Here is a 22,775-nt window from a genome sequence, read left to right as displayed (position 1 = left end):
TAACATTCAAAAGACACTCAACTAAGCGCCCTCACGCTGTGACTTTCTTAAATGCACACAGGGGAATGAGCTTATTTGCCAGTTTACTAGATAGACACCGAACAGTAACTGACACATCAGACACATCATCATTTTAAAATACCATCCTCATTTTCCTCATCTTCATTTTTTAAATGTTGTGGTATATGGTATTGCCTAATCATAACGGTTAAATTATTTTAATCAAGCAAACACACACACACACACACACACACACAAACCCCCTTTAGAATATAGGATAAATTAGTCATTAGTTTAATTATGAGGTGCAGTTTTATTTCATGCCTTGCGTCTCCATTTAAGCTGTGTTTCACTTTTGAATCAAATTTGAATCGGTAAGTTTCTTGCTATCCTTTTTTCTGTGCACACTCCCTCTATTAATTTGTTCAAGATGCCTTAATCAATTTATTATTTTTTATCATTATACTTTGTTCTTCTGCTACATCTCAGCCTCTTCATCAGTCACATCCTCTAACAATGGCACAACCAATAACAGCAAAACCTCAACAGTCGCTACAAAATCAGCAGACTCCACAACTACTACTGCTGCCACAACCACTATAATCACCAGTCTTCCCACTGCTTCATGTGAGAGTATTTACTTTTTGTGTGCTGTACTTGATGAAGACTTCATTAACCAGAACTTCATTAACAGATTAATAGTACAGTTTGAGACACAATGCAAAAGAGCATTAGTTTACTTGGATGGTTCATTGTAGATGTCTCATAGATGCTCACCTGACATTCAACTGAATCTGTAATAAATTCAGCTGAACTCTAAGTTGAATATAGATGACTGTCTATTGAATGTAACCCTCACACACACACAAACCCCACTTTTAGAATCAAGGATAAATTAGTCATTAGTTTAATCATGAGGTGGAGTTTTATTTCATGCCTTGCGTCTCCATTTAAGCTGTGTTTCACTTTTGAATCAAATTTGCAGTATCTGAATCTGCAAATTTCTTGCTACCCTTTTTCATTGCACACTCCCTCTAATAATTTGTTCAAGATGTCTTAATCAATTCAGTATTTTTTATCATTATACTTTGTTCTTCTGCTACATATCCAGCCTCTTCATCAACTGCAGTCACATCTTCTAACAATGGAACAACCAATGACAGCAAAACCTCAACAGTCGCTACAAAATCAGCAGATTCCACAACTACTACTGCTGCCACAACCACTATAATCACCAGTCTTCCCACTGCTTCATGTGAGAGTATTTACTTATTGTGTGCTGTACTTAGAGAAGACTTCATTAACCAGAACTTCATTAACAGATTAATAGTACAGTTTGAGACACGATGCAAAAGAGCATTGGTTTACTTGGATGGTTCATTGTAGATGTCTCATTGATGCTCACCTGACATTCAACTGAAGTTAAATGTAGATGACTGTCTATTGAATATGACATGGCACCTAACCCCAAACCTAACCAAAAACGGTAAGGATAAAGATGTGTTTAAGTGCATGGTTAAATTTTTTTGAATGGCAGGTGAGCACATATATATGTGGCATATACAGTAGACCATCCAAGTGTAGTGATATTAGAAAACAAATGTTTCTTTTCCTCTCTCCCTCCAGCTGTGGTGTGTGGCAATGCCAAGCTCAATAATATTACAGGAGGGGGAAACTCTTTGGCATCTGAAGGTGTGTGGCCTTGGATGGCCAGCCTGCAACGTAATGGTACTCATGTCTGTGGAGGAACGCTGGTGGCTGAGCAGTTTGTCCTGAGCTCTGCTGACTGCTTCTCTAGGTAAACACTACAGCTTCTCTAGACACAGTCTACAGAGTTAGCAAAACCAGTTGAGTCAGGGATCAGAACCAAATGAACACACTGATGATCTGTACTGTATCCCCCAGCTCCTCCAATGCTTCTGACTGGACTGTAATCCTGAGTCGCCTCAAACAGAGTGGATCCAACCCCAACGAGGTCTCAGTCAGTGTGAAGAACTTCTCACTGAGCAGTGGATCAGAGAACAATGTAGCAGTGCTGCAGTTGTCTCACAAACCAACACTTTCAGACTACATTCAGCCCATATGTGTAGACCAGGGGGACAACAGCTTTTCCATCAACTCTCAATGCTGGGCAACTGGCTGGGGATCAGGAGGAGGAGGTATATGTTCATATAAGTGTGTGTGAGAGAAAGTATCCCCCTTTTAAATGACACCCATAGATGCATCAGTAATGTTGTACTCCATTTTCTCTCTCTTGTTTGTTGTCTTTCTCCTGTAGCTGAGCAAACTCTTCAGCAGTTCAACACCACTATACTGGACTGTGGGAGTGCATCCTCATCTAACCGCAGCATCTGTACAGGAGTCATGCCCTTAGAACAGGTGTCTAGGAACATTTTTTTAAAACCTTCTGCTAAGTTAATGAGGTATATCAATCAGGTGTCTGGTCTACTGACTCATAACCTTTCTCTCCCTCTCTCAGACTAATAAAGGAGGTCCGCTGATGTGTAAGTTTGGACAGTCTTGGGTCCAGGCTGCAGTTTTATCTCTGGTTAGTAATCTTACTAAGGTGACTCGTGCCTCAACAGCTGTCCAGGTCTTCACTAAGACCTCAAACTTCTCACAGTTCCTGCAGTCAGTAGTGGGTTCCTTCCCTCCCAAGGCCAACACCACATCTCCTGCAGCCACTTCTGCCAGCTCCAGCGCATCTGAGTCATCTTCTTTCCTCTTGTTCACCTCTCTTCTTCTGCTCTCACTTCCTGCTTTCATTCAGACCGTTAGCTGAGTAAATCTAGGCTATGTATAGCTTACATAAGGCAAGATTAATGCTGATATATCTTTATCCAAATACAAGGAATGACAACTGTAACAAAGATATATTAACCATGCTAACCTACGTAGGATGACTGAACCCTTTAGTGTAAATATGTGCTTTCAAACTCCTCCGGTCAGTACTACAATTCCTGTTCTCTAATGCACTTTAGTAATACACTTTGTAAGTTATCAAGCCTTTAATGGGTAGTTGTAAAGGTGAAGGTCACTCTGGGGCAGTCTAAACCAAGGTCTATTATATTTTTTAAGTCTATATATAGTTATATATAGTAAATATAGTTTTTATAGTCTATATAGTTTTTAATAGGGCAACTTTCCTTTACCGTTTATCCTGTTATCTATTCATAATGTGATGTAATATATTATCATACAAGTTAAGATCGGATGAAACTAAATTCTACTCTTTTTCATGATATGATAAAACTTAAGTGGCACAAAGCGTTTTAACTGTTATACTTCTGATGACTATACTTCTGATTTCTGAATTAAGGTGCATAAAATACATGTGCACCTTTTAATGCAATATATTATAGTACTTTTAGGATGAAGATCAGTCTGGACCAGCCTTTGTTGAAGTTATATCATATTAGGATGTCCTGTTATTTCATGTTTCCGGTTTTTAGAGCAAATCATTTTTGTTTAAATAGCAAAATATGTTTGACCATGACATCATTGTTTTAATGTAGCCTACACAATTATTATGACCAGTAAATCAAATAAATATTTTATTGTGCAGGTGGTGTAAAAGTGAATTAATTTCATTTTACAACAATTTTACATATTAATGATGAAACAGTCTCATCAGTGGCATCTACAGGTGAAAAAAAATGTATCTGCATTGGTACTTAGAATGGGTTAGAAAACCTGAATAGGATTGCTATAAATGTAAATGTAATAGTATACAACAGTTGGTTTCTTGATCTTTCAGTGGAGTTGGCTGACAGGCTCTCTATGAGTGCAGATGTCTCCTGATAATGGGACTTTAAGGGAATCTCTATATCAGTGTGCATTATTTGCCTGAAGCCTAGAAAGCTACTTCTATTTCATTTAACTTCCCATTAGTGGCTACACTGAGTTAATTACCCCACTCAACAAAAGTACTGTAGTGAAGGCAGCTATTGTTTCATCAAAACTAGATCAAAATATATCTACACTGTATGGTTATGTGTAATACCAAACAATAGACGTACAACTGACTCAAATCTTTGACTCACATTAAGAGAAATCTCAGTTTTCTAATAATCATATCAGTTGTTGGTTCATGGTTCCACATACAACCATTGTCTTTAAGAAAGAACCCTTGAACCCTTGATCTTTTTTTAATGTTAAGTCAAGTTCTATCTCATGCCATGCAGATACATTTTTGCTGTGTTTCACTTTTTGACAAAATTTGAATCAGCAAGTTGAAAAAAAATATGATGAATGAATCAATAGAAATACTGGAATAAAATTATTATACATTGTTTTTCATCAAATGTTAAGGGTTTTCTTCTTATCCTGTAAACCATGGTACCATTTTTCTTGCTGATCATTTCGAATGTCAACAGTTTGCAGTCTTCTTTTCTCTCTCTTCTTTGTTGTCTTTCTCCTGTAGCTGAGCAAACTCTTCAGCAGTTCAACACCACTATACTGGACTGTGGGAGCGCATCCTCATCTAACAGGAGCATTTTTATTAACAAGAGTTCACTTGTGCTGCTCTATTTATTTAAATTATTTAAATAAATAAGTAAAATAACAAATTATTTCAGAAATAAGGATTTTGTGTGTGTGTGTGTGTGGTTGGTGTGGTGCAGCGTGGTTGGTGTGGTGCAACAGATAACACCCCTACCTGCCACAGAGCTACCACACCATGTGGAAGGTTGGGGTTTGATTCTCGGTCTGGGTGACTGCGCTACATCAATAAGAGTCCTTGACTCTTACTGGACTGTGGGAGCGCATCCTCATCTAACAGGAACATGTTTATTATTGCTGCTCTATTTATTTAAATTATTTAAATAAATAAGTAAAATAACTAATTTTTGATCAGGATAAGACTCCTAACGTTACATTGACCTCCTCTGTAATATGAGTAACCTTGTAAGTTTTGCATATATTCTGATTGTGTCCTGTTATTTGTAATATAAAACACTGCTGTAAAAGCATTTATATAGACGGTTTTGCTCCAATGTTCATCAATTGTTTTTAACTGTACTTTGAAAGTGCACAGAAGATGGCAGTAGTGTACTTATTTACCTAACACTGTCTGACACTGAACATGGACAGACTAAAAGAAAATGTGTGACAGAGCCAAAGAAAAAGGCAGACAAACATTTCATTTAAATGAGCAAAAGTTCACTAATGGTGACTTGTTATATACTAGATGATTGTACATGAGTCATAAAGGAGTTATTAAGATGAAAGTGTGTGGAGAACCTTTCTTCTTTCATTGGCTCCAACAGTGTGGAACAAGATTGGTCTTAATGTTCATATATTCTCCATACTGATATTAATCAAAAGTGCTTAAAGCTACTTTTCAATACCATATGTCATTTGTTTTAATTCTTCATTCAGTCTTAATTCATATGACGCCAAACTTTTTAGTGGTTTCAAAAAAAGCTCGCTACATGGATATTCCAGGGGTTGATTAAGAGCTTAGATGTTTGTTGCTTGTCTCCACTTAGGGTGCTGGAAATGACTTGAGGATGTGTTCTCCTAAGCTTAATCAACTTTTGGAGGTTTAAAGGTTTGCTGGCATGGGATTGATTAACAGCTTAGAGGCTGGACTAAAATTCAGTTCAATAATGGGTGCTATTCAGTAGGACAGCAGTAACTACATTTTACACAATTACTGTTGTTATTATAATTATTATGAATTATTTTTATTAATAATATATTATGCTTTTAAATACTTTTTGTTTAATCATTTAGTTTAAAGGCTTTAATAGTTTTGTCTTTGTATTTTTCTGTTTATGTAAAGCACTTAATTGGCTCTGTATAAAAGGCGCTATACAAATAAGCTAAATAACCTTGCTTTGCATCCAATATCTGCCTCTCTACCTTTTTAAGCTACAGTTGAGTGGTCATTTCTTGTTTGTCAGCCTTGCGAAAAACAGGACACATCATCAACACCATCCTGTATAAACAAAACATTAAAAATGAATTCACACAAACTCTGAATAATATGGACAATGATTTGCTGCTGAACTGTTTAGTCACCTCACGGGTGACAGGTTTATGTGGCTATCCAAACTAGGCTTACCATCTATGTGTAAGTTAAAGCAGGTTAAAACAGTGTGATTGTATGATTGTACAACAATGTATAATTCAGCACCCATTCAGCACCCATAATTCAGGTCTACATGTTTTTTTTTAACTCATCCTTTGCTTCTACATTAGAAAATGCAACTAAAACTGATTAAATATGGTGTAATATGTTTAGTCTGTGGCTCCGTCCCCTCAATCTGTTTACTGTTTATTCCCATCTGCAGGTTACAACTCCCCTCTATCACATGAGAGGAGGCTTTCCTATTCCCGGACTCCTGAACATGGAGAGCTGTGTTGATGGGATCTGGGAACGTATGATCTCCTGTCTCAGGAGTAGAGAAAGGTAAATTTACTCTGATAAGGAAGTTTTATCTTGCAGACGGAAATAAGCAGTAAACAAAGTGGGGTGGAGGAGGCGGAGCCACAGATTAAGCATCAATAAACCAAAACTGATATGTAGAACCAATTAATGTGAGTTACTATGAGAACCTCTGACTAAACTAAGTTGAGATAACTAAAACAAAATGCTCTACAATCAGTTACACAACATTTTAAGTTGGACTGATATTCATTTTTTACAGTTTTACAACTATACACAACCACTGCATTTACTATTTTACCACTGCAATGCCCAAATGACTATTTCTTGGCATATGACTCTTGTCCTTGCTTTGAAAATACGTTGAATGTACAGTTTGTGCACTGGGGCCTTTATTACACCTAACATTAACATAGTAATTAACTCTCAGTAATTATCTCTTGTCAGTCTCAGACTTCAGATTCATTCACAGTTAATTACTGCTTGGGGATTTTTCAGCTGAACATTGTGGAAAAAACTGGTTTGGCATGTGTTTTCTTGACAGTGACGTAGTGGCCTGTGACACACATACCTGTCAGGTAAGTCACCTCAGTGGGATAAGATAGTTTAACCAAGATTAAACTACACACATGACAGCACAGCTGCTTGACACTGTACATGGTGTGTGTGTGTAACTATGTTAATGTGTGTGTGTGTGTGTGTGTGCGTACATATATAGAAAGTCTTATTAAATTAACTTTTGCGCTCTGTCCCCTCATCACTCAAGCATTTGTTAGCTGGTATGCTAGAGCTGGAGACCCGGCCCTGTCCTCTGAGCGTGTCGGCTGCCTGTCAATGTCGCATTGGCAGCAGTTTGAAAAGGAGACAGTGGCTGGCTTTGCTTGTATTGAAGGAAACATGTGTTAAGCCCTTACCACCCTAATGTCGGGAGCAGTGCTAGTGCTAGGTGCAGCTATGAACAGGTGGGTTAATTCACAGTATCAAAAAGTATCAAATTATTGAAAAAATATTTTTTGTCTTCTTAAGTTATTGATGGGATTTTTGCCAAAAGGTGGCAAAGAGTTTGCTGAGTAAAGTCGTTATTTGGTGAATTAGCCTAATATGTGACATATTTTTGTCTGACATTTAATCTATTGTCATATGAAGCCAATAACATTAAATCTGCACAAAATATCACATTAAATCACATTAATTCATGTTTTAAAAAATTCTCAGATAAGTAACACCCAGATCAGTAACACCCAAGATCACATGTTCAGTCATTTTACTACTAACAAAAACCCAGGCTTCAAGGTGGGGATGTTACATTTTTAATCATATTTTGAATTTGACAGTTCTTTACATTGAGTTAGAATCTTTTTACATTGACTTCCGCTGAAAGTTTAGAACATCACACAGCTGAAAGATTTCTGCATGGAGGAGTGGGAAAAACATTCTTGATAGCAGAGACATTTACCTCACAAGAAAAATCTGATAGTTGTTCTTTACATTGAGTTAAAATATTTTAACATTGACTTCCACTGAAAGTTAAAAAGTTTTGAAAAGAGGAGATTTTTGCATGAAAATTAAGATTTATTAGAAAAAAACATTAAGTAGCTTATATTATCATATCTGTCTTAAATACACAGCTAAACATTCAGGAACCATCTGAATGACAAAGTTGATGTCAGTTAATGTAAAAATGTCCTTCAGAAATAAGTTTGTAGATGCACATGAGGAAGGGAAGTGTAATTAAAAAGATCCCAGAACACTAAGAAATCAGCCGTTCCAATGTCTGCTAAGTGCAACTGCCAACATGGGCAGGTCAGGCCATCTTAGCAAATTCAGTCCACTGTCCACATAATACGTGAAGAAGTCTCCAACAGTCCCAAAATGTCATCACAGGATCTACACGTAGATCTTGCAGTGAGAGTTCAACATCTACCATCAGAAAGAAAACAAACAGCTTTTTAATGGAAGGTGTGCAAGGAGGAAACCCTTGCTGTCTAAAAAAAGAAAACATCAGAGCAGACTAAAGTTTTCCAAAGAACACCTACACAAAATACTAGGACAATGTGAAGCAATGTTGATGTGAAAACATGAAATGTGAAACTGCTTTTCTGCAGTAAAGCCTGGAGAGCTCTCCAACATAGAATCCACCAAGAATTCTTTATTGTATCAGAGGACGCTTCAGAAAAACGTGAGACCATCTGTCTAAAACTAAAGCTGAAACACCACATGGCTGAAAGAATTCTGTATGGAGGAGTGGGAAAAAACTTTTTTAGTTATATTAACTGCCATCTCTTAAAAAATTTTAAGTGAAGAGCACACACCCATATGTCTAAATATATTATAAAAGACACAGTTTTCATGGGACGGCCTAACCTTTTCTCATGACTGTAAATGGAAACAGGATCAATATCATTTTTACAAAGTAAAGTCAATTCATATAAATATATCATGTAAAATAAATGATTGCATAAATATTCACCCCTTTTAAAGTGACTGACCTAATTCAACAGAGGTCAAGGCAACTGGTGCTAGTAGTCTCATAATTTGTGAAATGGAGATCACCTGAGTGCTGTGGATGTGTCTCAAGTGATTGTAGCATAAAGACACCTGTCTGGAAGGTCCAGTCACTGGTTAATCAGTATTCCTGGCTACAAAAACCATATGAAAATGAAACACACAACTCTGAGAAAATGTTGTTGAAGAGTACAAGCCATCCAAAAAAAAGTTCATTTTAATCCATCAGTGAGATATCTGCCTAGAGCAGGCCGTCCTCACAGACTGAGTGACCATGCAAGAAGAGGACTAGTGAGTGAGGCCACTAAGAGACCCATGATTCTTTTTTTCAAAGCTACATAGAATCTGCTTTGCTTCCAGTAAATGATTCACTGATTTGTAGTGGCTCTTCCTATGTGTACAAACTTTAAAAGGTGTTTAAGAGTGCTCATATTGTTCATCACTAAGTTCTGTGATAGAAAGGGCTTCTTGCCATGAGCCATCAAAGGTGTAAACTGTTTTACTGTACAGCAGAACAGTCTATAACAGCTGGCATCTTTCTATATTTCAAGTACATCTAAAACCTGTCTGACATGAGTGTACACGTCATTCCTTTCCAACATACCTCTGTCTGACTGTGCTATTGTTACTGTGAAAATCCCACCATGACTTAGCAACTTAGAGTGGAACAAACCGCATGCAGTTTTTTTAAGGAAAGAGGATAGAAACGTAGGCCTGGACAGTCTAGTTGACCAGGTTTGTTCAGTGTTTGCACACACACATACACAGACACACATGCACACATACATGCATTGCTTCACTATGTAATGCGAACAATAGAGTTGCTGCACTACAAACCCTCAAGCTAAAATGAATCACAGAAACCTTGAATCTCCGTTTTTGTTTTGTTTTGTTTTGGGTTTTTTTTGGGGGGGGGGGGTTGATATGATGTAAATCTGGCATTTGTTCTTTTCATTGTGTCTAAATGTCAGATAAATGTACCAGTAGAAATGCTCCAAAATTATTTGGAATACAATAGTCTTACACTGATCTATTCAAAGTTTTGTAGTAGAAGTTTACTTTACTATAAAAGTGGCATTTTGGAGATTTTTGCATGGTTTTTGCATGACATCGAAGACATTCAACTACTACAGTAGCTACAACAGTTCAACTATTCCTGCCTGGATTAAATTAATGAAATTCATGACTTTTGATTTAGAGGTGTAGATGTAGAGGTGTAGCTCCACTGTATTCCAGGTTTTACTGGTTTCTAGGAATTAGCTCATATTTTTCTCATTTTCTCATAGTTTGCTTTGGGTTATCATGCTACAGGTTGGATTTGGGGAGATTTTACAGGTATTTGTAAGATTTACCATGCAGGTAAGCTAGCATCGCTGATATAAAAGTAATTAATTGGTTGCAGTCAGTGTCCTATAGCTTAATTAGACTGGCACAAAACCAACATTGTCTCCTGGAATTTCAGATTCTAGTCATTTTAAAGCAAACTGTTTGTTACTTGTTGACTAGTCCATTTACCCGTTACCACTAAATATTTAGGTAGTCACTTTTTATCGTAATCGCAATATGACTTTCACAACAGGCTCATCATTCAGGGCTGTATTGACAGAAAGTATTATGTGCATCACAGCTATGTTGCATTCAAAGTCAACTTTTCAGCGCCACGCATATAATTGCCTTCTCGTGTGGTAAACAATTAACTTTAATTAAACGGGCAATTACAAAACACTTGCAGAGCTATTCGTAATGACTAGCCTTCAAGCAATGCTGATGCTGCACAAACAGTATCTTCCCCTTGGCTTTGTGTTGTGGCTGTGGCCCATTTTCTGTCATCAAGGACTATAATATACTCAGGTCTGGCTCTAGCCTTTTGAAAGCCCTAAGCAAGATTTATTCTGGGGTCCCCAGTCTACCTAAGCTCCATCATACCTACACATTGTAAGCAGTTCTTTATTTCATTGCTATCAATGTCAGATTTAAATCAAGCCAAAAAATTATGATACAGCTAAAACCTGTTTGTGGAGCAAATCCCTCAATCAGTTAATCACTTGAGTTAACATGAATTTGCAGAGTTAGGATATGACAACACGTTTATTATAAGTGTTTACAGTCTAGCGATTGACTGGTGACCTGCACCCACTGTTTCCGGGCAGCCTCTTATTTTGTTTCCTTTTACCATGCCAGGCAGTTCTTCCAGTTTCACCTGAAATCTGCTTGTTATCTGATATATTTGATATCTGGTCTCAGATTTCTATGACGTGTCACTATTTACCACAAAAGGCATAATAAAGCAATTCTGAACATATGACTTCTGTTTATTAATAGTAGTGTGATTGGTTTAGCTGTTTTGCTATTGCCCTAAGAAACACAGAAACATCCTTTTTTTTTGGGGGGGGGGGGGGGGGGTATTGGGGAGGAATTGGGTCAGACTAAAAATTAAAATTCACCACAAAATTAGTGACAGTATAATCAGGCCAGTTGCCTCTATGTACAGAGAACTAGTGAGTTCAGCTGTCGGGTGTCATTATTCCAGTGGTGCAAAGTATGTTTTTATGAAGGATTCAGTGGTAAGAGTACTCTGGGTTACTCATCACAGGGTTGTGAGTATCCTTTTCCAGGTTCACTAACCTGCCATTGTTGGGCCCTTAGGCAAGTCCTTTAACACTCCGTGCTCCAGGAGTGCTTGTAGCATGGCTGAACCTGTGCTCTGACCCTGGCTTTCAAAGGTGGGACATGCTAATAAAAACACTGCTATAAACAAACAGTCCAAGTGTAATCCATTGCTGTCATGCAAAAACCATGTATCTCCAAAATGGCAGTTTTACAAGACGACGAAAAACAAACATCTTTATTTTCAATTTAAGTAAAAAAGTTTTTTTCCTGGTCATTTTGGAGCATTTCTATTGGTCCACTATTGACATAAATGTAAAGAACAGCTGTCAGATTCACATTATGGCAAAAAGGAACAGAACCAGGACCCAGAATATGGAGATATTTGCAGGTTTTATGTTTTATGCGTGACAACAACAACAACAAGTCTAATAAGAACAAAGGCTCCTTCTAATAAGAGTCCAGACTGCCGTGGTGTTTTTAACAAAAGGAGGAAACTAAGGACCTAAATATGCAGGAATGTAAACTCTTTTCACAGCAGATAAAACTAATACTTAAACTAAAATGCACTTCCCTCCTCCGTCACTATGTTACTAATTGCAGTGTTTGCACAGGTGGAAGGTTTAAGAAGTAAAGAGGGATGCGAAAAATTTTAGTCATGCTACTGTTCTAATGCATTTCCTGTGAGGTAATGGTGAAGATGTTTGTTTATGAGAAGAGGAAAGAACTGTTCATATGAGCTGAACTAAAGAAGGAATGAAGGATAACTTGTTTGGTTCGTAGTCCTTCTCATCAAAACTGTCATGCTGCCATAGTCTCTGTAAGTCCACATCTTCTAGGCAGCTCTTGGAAAAAAAGACACCACTTTAAATTTGCATCTGTACGTGTACAGCAATCACTTTATTCCAGACATTTCGTTAAATGAGTTACCCGACTTTGCAGACTATGAATGGCAGTCACTCAACAGCAATATGAAAGACTAGTGGAGAGCCTGCCAAGACATGAAAGCTGTGATTGGCAGTCAAGGTTATTTCACCATAGTGGTTTTTGAATGCTCTCAAAGTTCAAATATTCATGCTGTGTTGTTTAAATCTGAATAATAACTTCTTAGCATTATTTGGGCAGTTGGTTTCAAACAGTTGTCATTTCTGAAAATAAATGCTGTAAATAGCAATATTTTTATTTTGGGGAAATTGGTTTATGAAATACAACACAAATGTTTCCCTAAACACATTGCCTTTAAACAGTAAAACCAGAGAAACTGATAATGTAGTGTTTTTCAGACACTGTATATTTGAGTACAGACATTTATTAAAAAGTTGCCATGTGTCTTTATTAAACATACTAAAATGCAATCTTAAAAGACATAAAAATGTGTAAAAATGTATGTCATGCCTGCCCTTGTACTGTTATGTCTGCCTGTGTTTATGTCTTGTCTGTCCTAGCCCTGCCTGTCCATTAGTGTTCCCACCCGTGTCTCCTTTGTAACCACGTCCCCTTGTTACTCCCAGGTATTCCTCATTATCCCTCCTACCCCTTTGTTTCAGCCTTCCTCTGTCTGGTCTTGTGCGTGTGCATGATTGTTATGGTTTGTGTTCATGTTCAGTGTTTGGTTTATTTACTAGTTTGTATCTATTTGTGTTTGGTTTTGTTTTCCTTGTTTTTAATAAAAATCCTACCCTTACGCCCGCCTCCGCCTTTAACCTCTACAAACCGTAACAGTATGCTATATTTTTGATTCTTGATGATTCTTGATGTCTGCTGTTTATGTGGGTTTGTGTACTAACAACACTAACAACAGACTGTTTTAATGTACATGATGAACGTGACAATTATCTGATCTGCCTAATACACTGAGGCTCATTAGGATCAGTGATGGGACCAGGAGGGTTAAGCATGGGTCCCATGTGCGTTCTGCACTGCAGTGTTGCTGTGCCTTTAAAACTGATATATGTAAATGATCTTTGTTCTAATTGGCTTTCCTGAACTGTACGTAATTGAACGAGCAGTCTAGGCTAAAACAGGCTGAAACTCCATTAGGAATATGTGGGGCTAAACTGTTGTAGATTAAAAAGTTGGATACAGGTGTATGCAAAAGTTTAAACACAAACATAAATACATATAACTTTTTAAAAATATATTTCAGTTAAGCAAATGAATGTAATTAAAATGTGCATGTGTATATCTTTGTAAAATATATGTGAACTTATTGTAACTTAGAAGATAAAAACAAATCGTAAAAACAAATCATAAATCATAATTTAACCAGGAGTGCCCAAATCTATTGTGTATATAGGGTCCTTGGTACATTTTTTATTTTTGTAAGAAGTTAGAGTAGTAGTAAACACAGTATCTGTAGCTAATCAAACTCAAATATCTAAAATCCAATCAAATCCCAAAAATTAAGTATCTATTCAATTTCAACATTCCCATCAATGTGGCTTCTGCAAATGTTCTAAGCATTGCAAATGATCAGCAAATCAGGCCCAGATCATGTCACCAATTGTGATTAAAAACTGTGAGCTGGATCAAATTTCTCTGACTCATTGAAACCATTTAGCTAACATGGTCATGTGGGTCCTGTATGGGTAAACCAACTGGAAACCCGAATGTTTTGTCTTTGGGTTCAATGTTGGACCTACATATGGATGCCCATCAGGATCAATAATGGGACCAGGAGAGGTTAAGTATGGGCCCATCTGGGTTGTGCACTGCACAAGGGGCCTAGATGGGACACGTGAGATGGACAATGGTAATTGGGCCCATTTAGGAAGTCCAACTGGGTCCCAGTAACAAAGTATGTACAAACCCACCCAGAGTCCATGTGAGCCCCATTAAAGCATTTTGGCTGGGCATGGGCTCCTCTAAGCAACTGTCAATAAGGCTATGAGAAGGTAGACAAGCATATTCCATTTGTAGTTTCTACAGAGCAGAATGGGTTTGATAGAATTGTATGTTCAAGCACATCACCACTTAGGACTTTTCATTTTTAATAGAGGTTCTGTTAAACTAAAAGAATAATGTTGACTTCTAATGTTTTTTCAGGAAATAATGAACAGCCAGCTGGACGGGTGCCAGCTGAACAGGTTTTACATTAGTGCAGAAGTTCCTCCACCGAAAGTGTGTGTGTGTGTGTGTTTAAGAAAGGAAGAGAGATGTGGGTGTGTCACAGGTATATGTATGTCTGAAATGTTGTAGAACAGCTTCATTGTGAGTGACCATGGTGATGTTAAGGACACTGAGTGTGGCGTTCCTAATCAGCTTGATAGCCAAAGGTAAGTTCAAAACTTTTTGCAAATATTTTTTTGTGCAAACTCACATACTTACTGAATACAATACAGTTCTTGTGAGAGTTACAGATTATATATAGCAGAACTCACCCAACCAGTTCATATACCTGGGAGAGTATAAGAGCATTCAAACTATTGGTGACAAATTGAAGCCTTTTCCCATAATCTAACTGGCTAAAAATGTCGTAGCCATTGTCAAATTGTCAAATTGAAAAATCGAATGGATTTAGTCTTTAAGTGTAGTTTTTAATCAGCGAAGACACATTGCAAACTGGAATCAAATTTCTCACTTAAGCATTTGAATACGGTGTTAATTTTTTTTACTTCCAAAATGCCGTAGCCAGGCATCTTTCCAGTACAAGGAAATAAGACAGTATCTCATCTGTCCTGGCATCTTTACATTGACCATCTGTCAAAGTATAGAATTGCTACTGACTGTTCCACACTCTTAGTAATAAACAAGGATGACTGAGTATTCTCTGAATTTGGTCCAAGATATGTAATAATTTCTAACCATTTAAAGTAAAATAAGATCTTATAGACTATTGAGGAATTTAAATCAATCTGCTATACAGCACTTTCATCAGTTTTTTTCCAGTTATTTGGTTCCACTTTTGCCACAACTCAGAGAACCCTTCTGCATAGAAAGAATTTTGCTTAGTGTACATAGACATGAATTGTGTACTTGTTGAAAGCTGTTGAAAGTAATTTGTTTTTATTATATTGAATATAATCAAAAAAGTTCTTCAAGGGTTCTTTATCTTAGGTAGTGGTTCTATGTGGACTTATAGAGCCTTAGAACCTCTGAAATGTGTTAATGTTTAAATTCAATTATTCTATATACTATCAAAAAGGGTTTCACTCTTTACAAGACAAGTACTTACTTCTATATAAAACTCATTTTATACATTTACTCATTAAACCCATTATAACATTGGAATAATTGTGCTGTTAGTCATTAAAGTTACTGATTTGGTGGCGTTGGAGTTTTTCTTTGGCAATTGATTGAACTTGGCTTATTGCTTTTTATTGTTCCAGCATGTTAGCCTATATGCAAAATGTAACATGACATGCATATGAATACAGAAATTGATTTGCTTGTCATTAACACAAGAATATGAATTTCAAGAAAATGTAATATTTAAAAATAAATGAAGTGTGTTTGAAATTAGTAAATTAAAAAAAATAAGTAAAAATGCATTGTGTTTAGGATATTTTAAAAGTTTAGGATATTTTAAAAGTGCCAGTATTTATGAAATTATACAATTTAAACATTTTTAAAAATCAGTGTGTTCAGAAACCTATTTTTACATTTAAAACTTTTATGTCAATGTTAGCTTACAGATTTTCACATTTAGACATAAGTTAGACATTAATTCATCATTTGAGACTTAACTTCTATACTCGTATGGTCTCAGAAAAGTGTGAGGCTTTATCTTAACATGAAATAAATTATGATTTCCAGTTGTTCTTGTTTTAACAGAAAAGAAAAATCTTAAGAAGAATTCAAAAGAATATTAATCTATTAACACCTTTTTATGAAGTTGTATAAAATTGAGGGGGAAAGCACATCTCAGCAGAACTTCTTCCTTTAGAGAGTTTTGTGAATTGTTTTTGTGAATCATTTGTCTATTAGAACACTTAGATTATTTAGATCCTGTTAAAAAATAATTTCTATTAAATTATCAGAACAGGATATTTAAACTCTTAAACTTTAAACAGGATGACATATAGAATTACAAAATTACACAAATTAATATTGTCATCTTACAGCCTTGCCTCACAAACCTCTGCTCATTTCATCTTTACAAGAATCTGCTTAAGCAAAAAAAGTCATTTTGATGTCAATGTCCTTGTAAATGTTGTTGAATGAGTGACCATTAACTTTGTTCTATTTCTTTCAGGCTGTCAGGCACAGTTGGATGGTGAGTTATTTCTGGTTTTCATTAAAATGATACAGAATGATGATTAAGCATTAATACAATTTATTAAAAAGAACAATACTGAGTGTAGCATGCACACACTCAAAGTGTGTCCACTCCAAATAGATTAGGTATGTGACAAGGATGTCAGCATCAGTTCTGGCTTATGCTAACATATCTAAAAGACTTGAAAGGTTGGATGCCCTAAATGCATTAAAACTGAACTTGTAATAAAGGTCTTGTAAACATTTTTTAAATCTATTTTAAAAAAAATTTGTATTTTTTGTTGTTGTTGCTAAAACCCTGCAGTTTCTTTTAATAATATAACATCATAACATCAATAAATATGCTACTTCTAGGTGAATAGAAATAGAGGTGTTAGTGCTGCATTGACACAATATGCTTTTGTACCAATCCTAAGAGTTGTTTGAGCGATATTTAAACCAAATATTGTTAAAACTGCAAATTTTCAGTGGATGTTTGAGTACATAGTTAAACAGAGGGACAGTGTTAACCTCTAAATATTCACATTTTGACATTCTCACATTGTTGTTGTTGTTGTTGATATTGGTGAAACGGATTATTTCACTTTTCTGTACAGGGTTTAGCACTACAGCAGCTCTATATTTCACATTTCGCAAGTTTCACTCCTCACATGGGGTATACTGATGTACACTTAACAGTACTAATGCTCCATACTGATTCTAGAAGGGACCTTAATAAAGTAGTCTGGGTTCAGTCAGTTTTGTTTATATTTACTTCTGCACAAATAAGCTGATCACGGCTTACTAAATGACACCTGAATTTCACCTGAAAATGCAGCATCCCTTTACATTTACAAACATTTAGATTTGGTCTGTATTGCCTGTCAGTGGAACTGTTTGTTGTAATTGGTGGTAGTGGTAGTACCTTCAGGCTCCTGCAGATGTTGTTGCATAAGGATGATATGGCTATAAATACCTGCTGGGTATCTGACTGGATTCATAGATTGAGCAGAGGTGGTATGGTACAGTGAATGTCTCGTTGGATGTGTGGAAAAGGGGCCAGAAAGCAGATGTTAAAGACTGGTAAAAAAAAAAGGAGTGACTACATTATGCATGCCAAAGGCCATAGTGTGACTAAAGTAGCTGAATCTGCAGGTGTATTGAAGTGTACGGTCATACAGGTCTACCAGCAGTGGCAAAAATCCCAGTCTACACGAAATCTTAACAGAATTGTGGCAGAAAGATAAAACTGACTGACAGGGACTGCCGGCGTGTTTCACAACTTGTGAAGGAAATATCTTTGTTAACAGGAAAGAATAGTTTCTGCATAACCAGTTTCTGAAAGAACGCTCTGCAGGAAACTCATACGACCATATGCCTCAATACACCTGCAAAAAATTCAGCTACTTCCTTCACACCATGGCCTTTGGCACACCCAATGCAGTCACCCATTTTCCACACATCCAACAAGACACTTACTGAACTCTACCACCTCTTCTCAATTATCATTATTTATTTAATATAACCATTTATTAGGGTAAGAATTAACTACTGAATCTGAATCTGTTGAATCTACTAAACTAAAATGTTGCTCCTCTTTCTTTGTCAGTGTGTGGTGTAGCTTCTCTAAACACCAAGATAGTGGGAGGACAGAATGCTGTTGCTGGTTCTTGGCCTTGGCAAGCTAGCCTGCAAAATAATGGGAGGCATTTCTGCGGAGGATCCCTCATCAACTCTGCCTGGGTATTGACGGCAGCCCACTGCTTTAATGAGTACGAACATTAAAAAGAGTGGCTCAAAATCCAATAAGAAGAAATGTGATAATATTGTTCTGGAGAAGGTGATGAGAATGGTTCTCCTCTTTTTTTTCAGTTATACCGCTTCACAGGTGACTGTGCGTCTGGGCATGCACGCGCTGGACTTAAATAACCCAAATTCAATGTCCAGATCTGTGAGTCAAGTTATCAGGCATGCCAGCTACAGTACATCTACTGATGACAATGACATCGCCCTGCTGAAGCTGAGTTCTAGTGTTACCTTCACTGAATATATTAAACCGGTGTGCCTGGCTGCAGCTGGAAGTACATTCTTCAACGGCACTCTGACCTGGGTTACTGGCTGGGGTAACATCGCAAGTTCTGGTAAGATGTGAGGAGACCCATGCACCATTTTAAACGGCGTCAGTTAAAATCTACCCTGTACTCGAAGGTTGTTGATCTCGAAGCGGTGAATGAATGTATATGTACATAGCAAGCAATGTTCATCAGGATTTTTGATTGAGGATCAGTGTTTTGACTGTAAATCAGCATTCCTCTAACATGTTTCATTCACAGCGTTTACTGTCCGTCGCATACTTACATACTCATACACAGCATAAGTGTCTTCTGTTTGGAAGGTAGGCTGGTCTCCTTGCTGTAGGTGAAAAAGCAGAAGTAATTCACTTATTTATTTATAGTATTTTGATCAGGTTTATACTCTTAATTGGCAAAAAGGGTTCTACATAAGTTTTCCATCCTAGGGAAACCAGGCAGAAAACCGAGCTGAGGACTTTAACTCCTGCTAAGACCATGAGTCCAGTTACTTAACTACACACACATGTTCAGGGAACAGAGGTCCCTCAATGTAAAAATACTATGTGCAATACCCCCCCCCCCCCCCCACATGTGCAATTAAGAGTCATTTGCAATAACCTGTAAATAATATTGCTATATAGTGTCTATAATATTGCTATATTGTGTGTATAGTGTCTTGCTATTCCTTTCTGCTGTGACACTGAGAATTTCCCCTCTGTGGGACTAATAAAGGATTATCTTATCTTATCTTATCTTATCTTATCTTACTGTTCCTGTATTTTGTAATCACTGGTAGGTAATAAACTTATTGATCTGGAGTTGTGCTTCTGTTTCTACCGGTGCTTCTGGGCTATAGAACTGAAAATGACAACACATGTTCACACTGAAATCAAATGTTAATAATTTGATTATTTCATTAAATTGTTTTGTTAACATGATGGTCAATATGTGTTTCCTCAGTAAGTCTCCCTTCTCCCGGAAACCTACAGGAGGTACAAATCCCAATTGTTGGAAACAGGAAATGTAAATGCTTGTATGGCATTTCAAGGATCACAGACAACATGATGTGTGCTGGACTGTTGGCAGGGGGGAAAGACTCCTGTCAGGTAAACTCCTCTCAATCTCTTCACTGTGTGCACTGTTTCCTCTTCCATTTTTACATTAATACACACAAATATCTGTTCTTACACAGGGTGACTCTGGAGGTCCATTGGTCAGCAAACAAGGTGGCATTTGGGTCCAGAGTGGCATTGTGAGCTTTGGCATTGGCTGTGCTCAGGCCAATTACCCTGGAGTGTATTCCAGAGTGTCTCAATACCATGTTTGGATCAACCAGCAAATCACCAGCAACCAGCCAGGCTTTGTCACATTCACCTCCCCTGGCACTGATGGAGACTTGAGTGTGTCCTGCAGTGGCCTGCCCACTGTTGCTACAGCCACTGCAACCACCACTGTTGCCACAACTACCCCTGCACGTAAGGTTTTTTGTGTGTACTGTACATGGAATAGCCTTCTGTATCCAGAACTTAATGAGCAGATGAAAGATAGAGGTTGAGGCATGATGCAAAAATAAAATTAATAATAATAAAATGACTTCCTCTCTCCCTCCAGCTGTGGTGTGTGGCAATGCCAAGTTCAATACTATTACAGGAGGGGGAAACTCTTTGGCATCTGCTGGTGCGTGGCCTTGGATGGCCAGCCTGCAACGTAATGGTACTCATGTCTGTGGAGGAACGCTGGTGGCTGAGCAGTTTGTCCTGAGCTCTGCTGACTGCTTCTCTAGGTAAACACTACAGCTTCTCTAGACACAGTCTACAGAGTTAGCAAAACCAGTTAGAGTCAGAGATCAGAACCAAATGAACACACTGATGATCTGTACTGTATCCCCCAGCTCCTCCAATGCTTCTGACTGGACTGTAATCCTGGGTCGCCTCAAACAGAGTGGATCCAACGCCAACGAGGTCTCAGTCAATGTGACCAACATCACACTGAGCAGTGGATCAGAGAACAATGTAGCAGTGCTGCAGTTGTCTCGCAAGCCAACACTTTCAGACTACATTCAGCCCATATGTGTGGACCAGGGGGACAACAGCTTCACCGTCAACACTCAATGCTGGGCATCTGGCTGGGGATCAGGAGGAGGAGGTATGTGTTTATTAGTTCTGGTCGTACAGTCTGATTTGCTGATGGAAAAAAAACAATCAACACACATGATGTATCGATCAACTAAATTCTGTAGTAATGCACCAAGCTATTCAGAACCATTGTGCTCCTGACAGAATAATCTTTGGCAGACTTGGCAGAAAATTATATATATTATAATAATTACTAACAGTAAATTTACTGATTAATTTCTAAACTGAATATCCGTGTCCATTTTCAGTGAACATCATTAGTTATATGATCTTGATGTCATGTTGCTTCTCTTTCTCCTGTAGCTGAGCAAACTCTTCAGCAGTTCAACACCACTATACTGGACTGTGGAAACGCATCCTCATCTAAGAGCAGCGTCTGCACCGGAGTCATGCCCTTAGAACAGGTACAGTTAATACTTTTTGAAACATTTCTGAAAACCAGTCCAATCATTTTAACCATATTTAAAGCAAGTTTAAATATATTTAAAGAAAGTTGTTATGTGATGTATGAATAGAAAGTATGTGACTTTGGATGAGGTGGAAACTGGTCAGATGCATTTTAACAAGCTTATTTACCACCCCGTTATATTAAACATGCTGATTATCTTTTTACGGTGGGTTTGCAGAGAAACATGATTAGCTCAGCCTTTATTAGCTGGTTTACAGCACTGCACATATCATAGTATAGGTTTATTTTTATGAAAACATTGTAAAAAATAATGTATTGTCATTTTTGAAAGAGTGGATGTCAGAGCAAAGTTGGAAAGATTGCAACAGCCACTCAGTTAGCTTTTTAGTATGTCCCAACTTTCACTTTGAAATTGGCAGCCCAGTTTTGGTTATACCAGATTTCCTTTTCAGTGAAGAGACAGTGTCTCAGAAGGTTCACAGTTGGCCACTTCCATGTACTGAACTCTCATTATTGAACTATACCAAAAAAATCTCTAATTTTCCAATCAAGAACCCCTTTACTTATTTCTTTTAGTGTAAGCTGGTCTTTGTTGAATTTTGTATTTTATATCTGCACCACTGGCTCCTAATTGTTCACTGGCTCTTACTTTCAGACTAATAAAGGAGGTCCATTGATGTGTAAGATTGGTCAGTCTTGGGTCCAGGCCGCAGTTTTGACCCTGACCAGCAACACCAGCATCAATACTAACACTAGCTCCAGTAACAGCACCAGTAACAGCACAAGCACCAGCATCAAGATGACTCGCGCCTCAACGGATGTCCAGGTCTTCACTAAAACAGCAAACTTCTCAAACTTCCTGCAAAAAACAGTGGGCTCCTTCCCTCCCAAAGCCACATCTAATTCAGCCACTACAGTCAGCTCCATCGGCTCCCATGTGTCTACATTCCACTCATTCACCTATCTTCTCCTTCTTGCACTTTCTAATTTTGTTTACTTAAGAACGATGCTCTGAGCTTGCGTAAGTTACTCTTTAATGTGGTGAAAATATCTAATATTTCTCATTGTGACAATGCATTATTTTCCCTCCCCACGGCTACACAGTGCGGCAGTTTAGAAAGAAGATAGAGACAGAGGTAAGGACAATACACCCTTAGCACTTCTATCTCAGCACTTCTATATTTCATACTTTTTCATAAATTCGTTACCCCTTAGTTGTTGATCAAATACAATATGCTTGGTTTTCAGCAAATACTGGTTTTAAAATGTGTCTGTAATGGTAATGACGAGAAAGAATAACCATACAGGGAGAGTAAAGGAGAGGTGCCCAATCATGACCCTGGTGATCTACCACTCTGCAGAGTTTAGCTTCAACTCCAGGGGCTTTAGGACAATCTTTAAACTGAACTTTCTAGGGTGGTGCTTTACATCTCCAGGCCCAGGATTGGGCCCCCTGTCAT

General features: G+C 37.6%; 1 protein-coding gene across 1 annotated transcript in view; it reads left to right on the top strand.

Annotated features, from left to right (window-relative positions):
- Nucleotides 1-22,330, top strand: part of LOC140573587 (transmembrane protease serine 9-like) — a 44,158-nt gene extending 21,828 nt beyond the window's left edge. The window contains exons 2-15 of the mRNA XM_072693026.1: nucleotides 1,627-1,798; nucleotides 1,906-2,159; nucleotides 2,279-2,379; nucleotides 2,480-2,773; nucleotides 6,297-6,384; nucleotides 16,668-16,718; nucleotides 18,309-18,471; nucleotides 18,572-18,840; nucleotides 19,732-19,877; nucleotides 19,964-20,246; nucleotides 20,383-20,554; nucleotides 20,663-20,922; nucleotides 21,210-21,310; nucleotides 21,971-22,330. Of these exons, the coding sequence (XP_072549127.1) occupies nucleotides 1,627-1,798; nucleotides 1,906-2,159; nucleotides 2,279-2,379; nucleotides 2,480-2,773; nucleotides 6,297-6,384; nucleotides 16,668-16,718; nucleotides 18,309-18,471; nucleotides 18,572-18,840; nucleotides 19,732-19,877; nucleotides 19,964-20,246; nucleotides 20,383-20,554; nucleotides 20,663-20,922; nucleotides 21,210-21,310; nucleotides 21,971-22,330 (2,714 nt within the window). The remainder of the gene's footprint in view (nucleotides 1-1,626; nucleotides 1,799-1,905; nucleotides 2,160-2,278; nucleotides 2,380-2,479; nucleotides 2,774-6,296; nucleotides 6,385-16,667; nucleotides 16,719-18,308; nucleotides 18,472-18,571; nucleotides 18,841-19,731; nucleotides 19,878-19,963; nucleotides 20,247-20,382; nucleotides 20,555-20,662; nucleotides 20,923-21,209; nucleotides 21,311-21,970) is intronic.
- Nucleotides 22,331-22,775: the final 445 nt, after the last annotated feature.

Source organism: Salminus brasiliensis, chromosome 12, assembly GCF_030463535.1.
Source record: "Salminus brasiliensis chromosome 12, fSalBra1.hap2, whole genome shotgun sequence".
Classification (NCBI taxonomy): Eukaryota; Metazoa; Chordata; class Actinopteri; order Characiformes; family Bryconidae; genus Salminus; species Salminus brasiliensis.
Note: the sequence above shows the minus strand (reverse complement) of the source record. Positions and strands in the feature narration are given on the sequence as shown.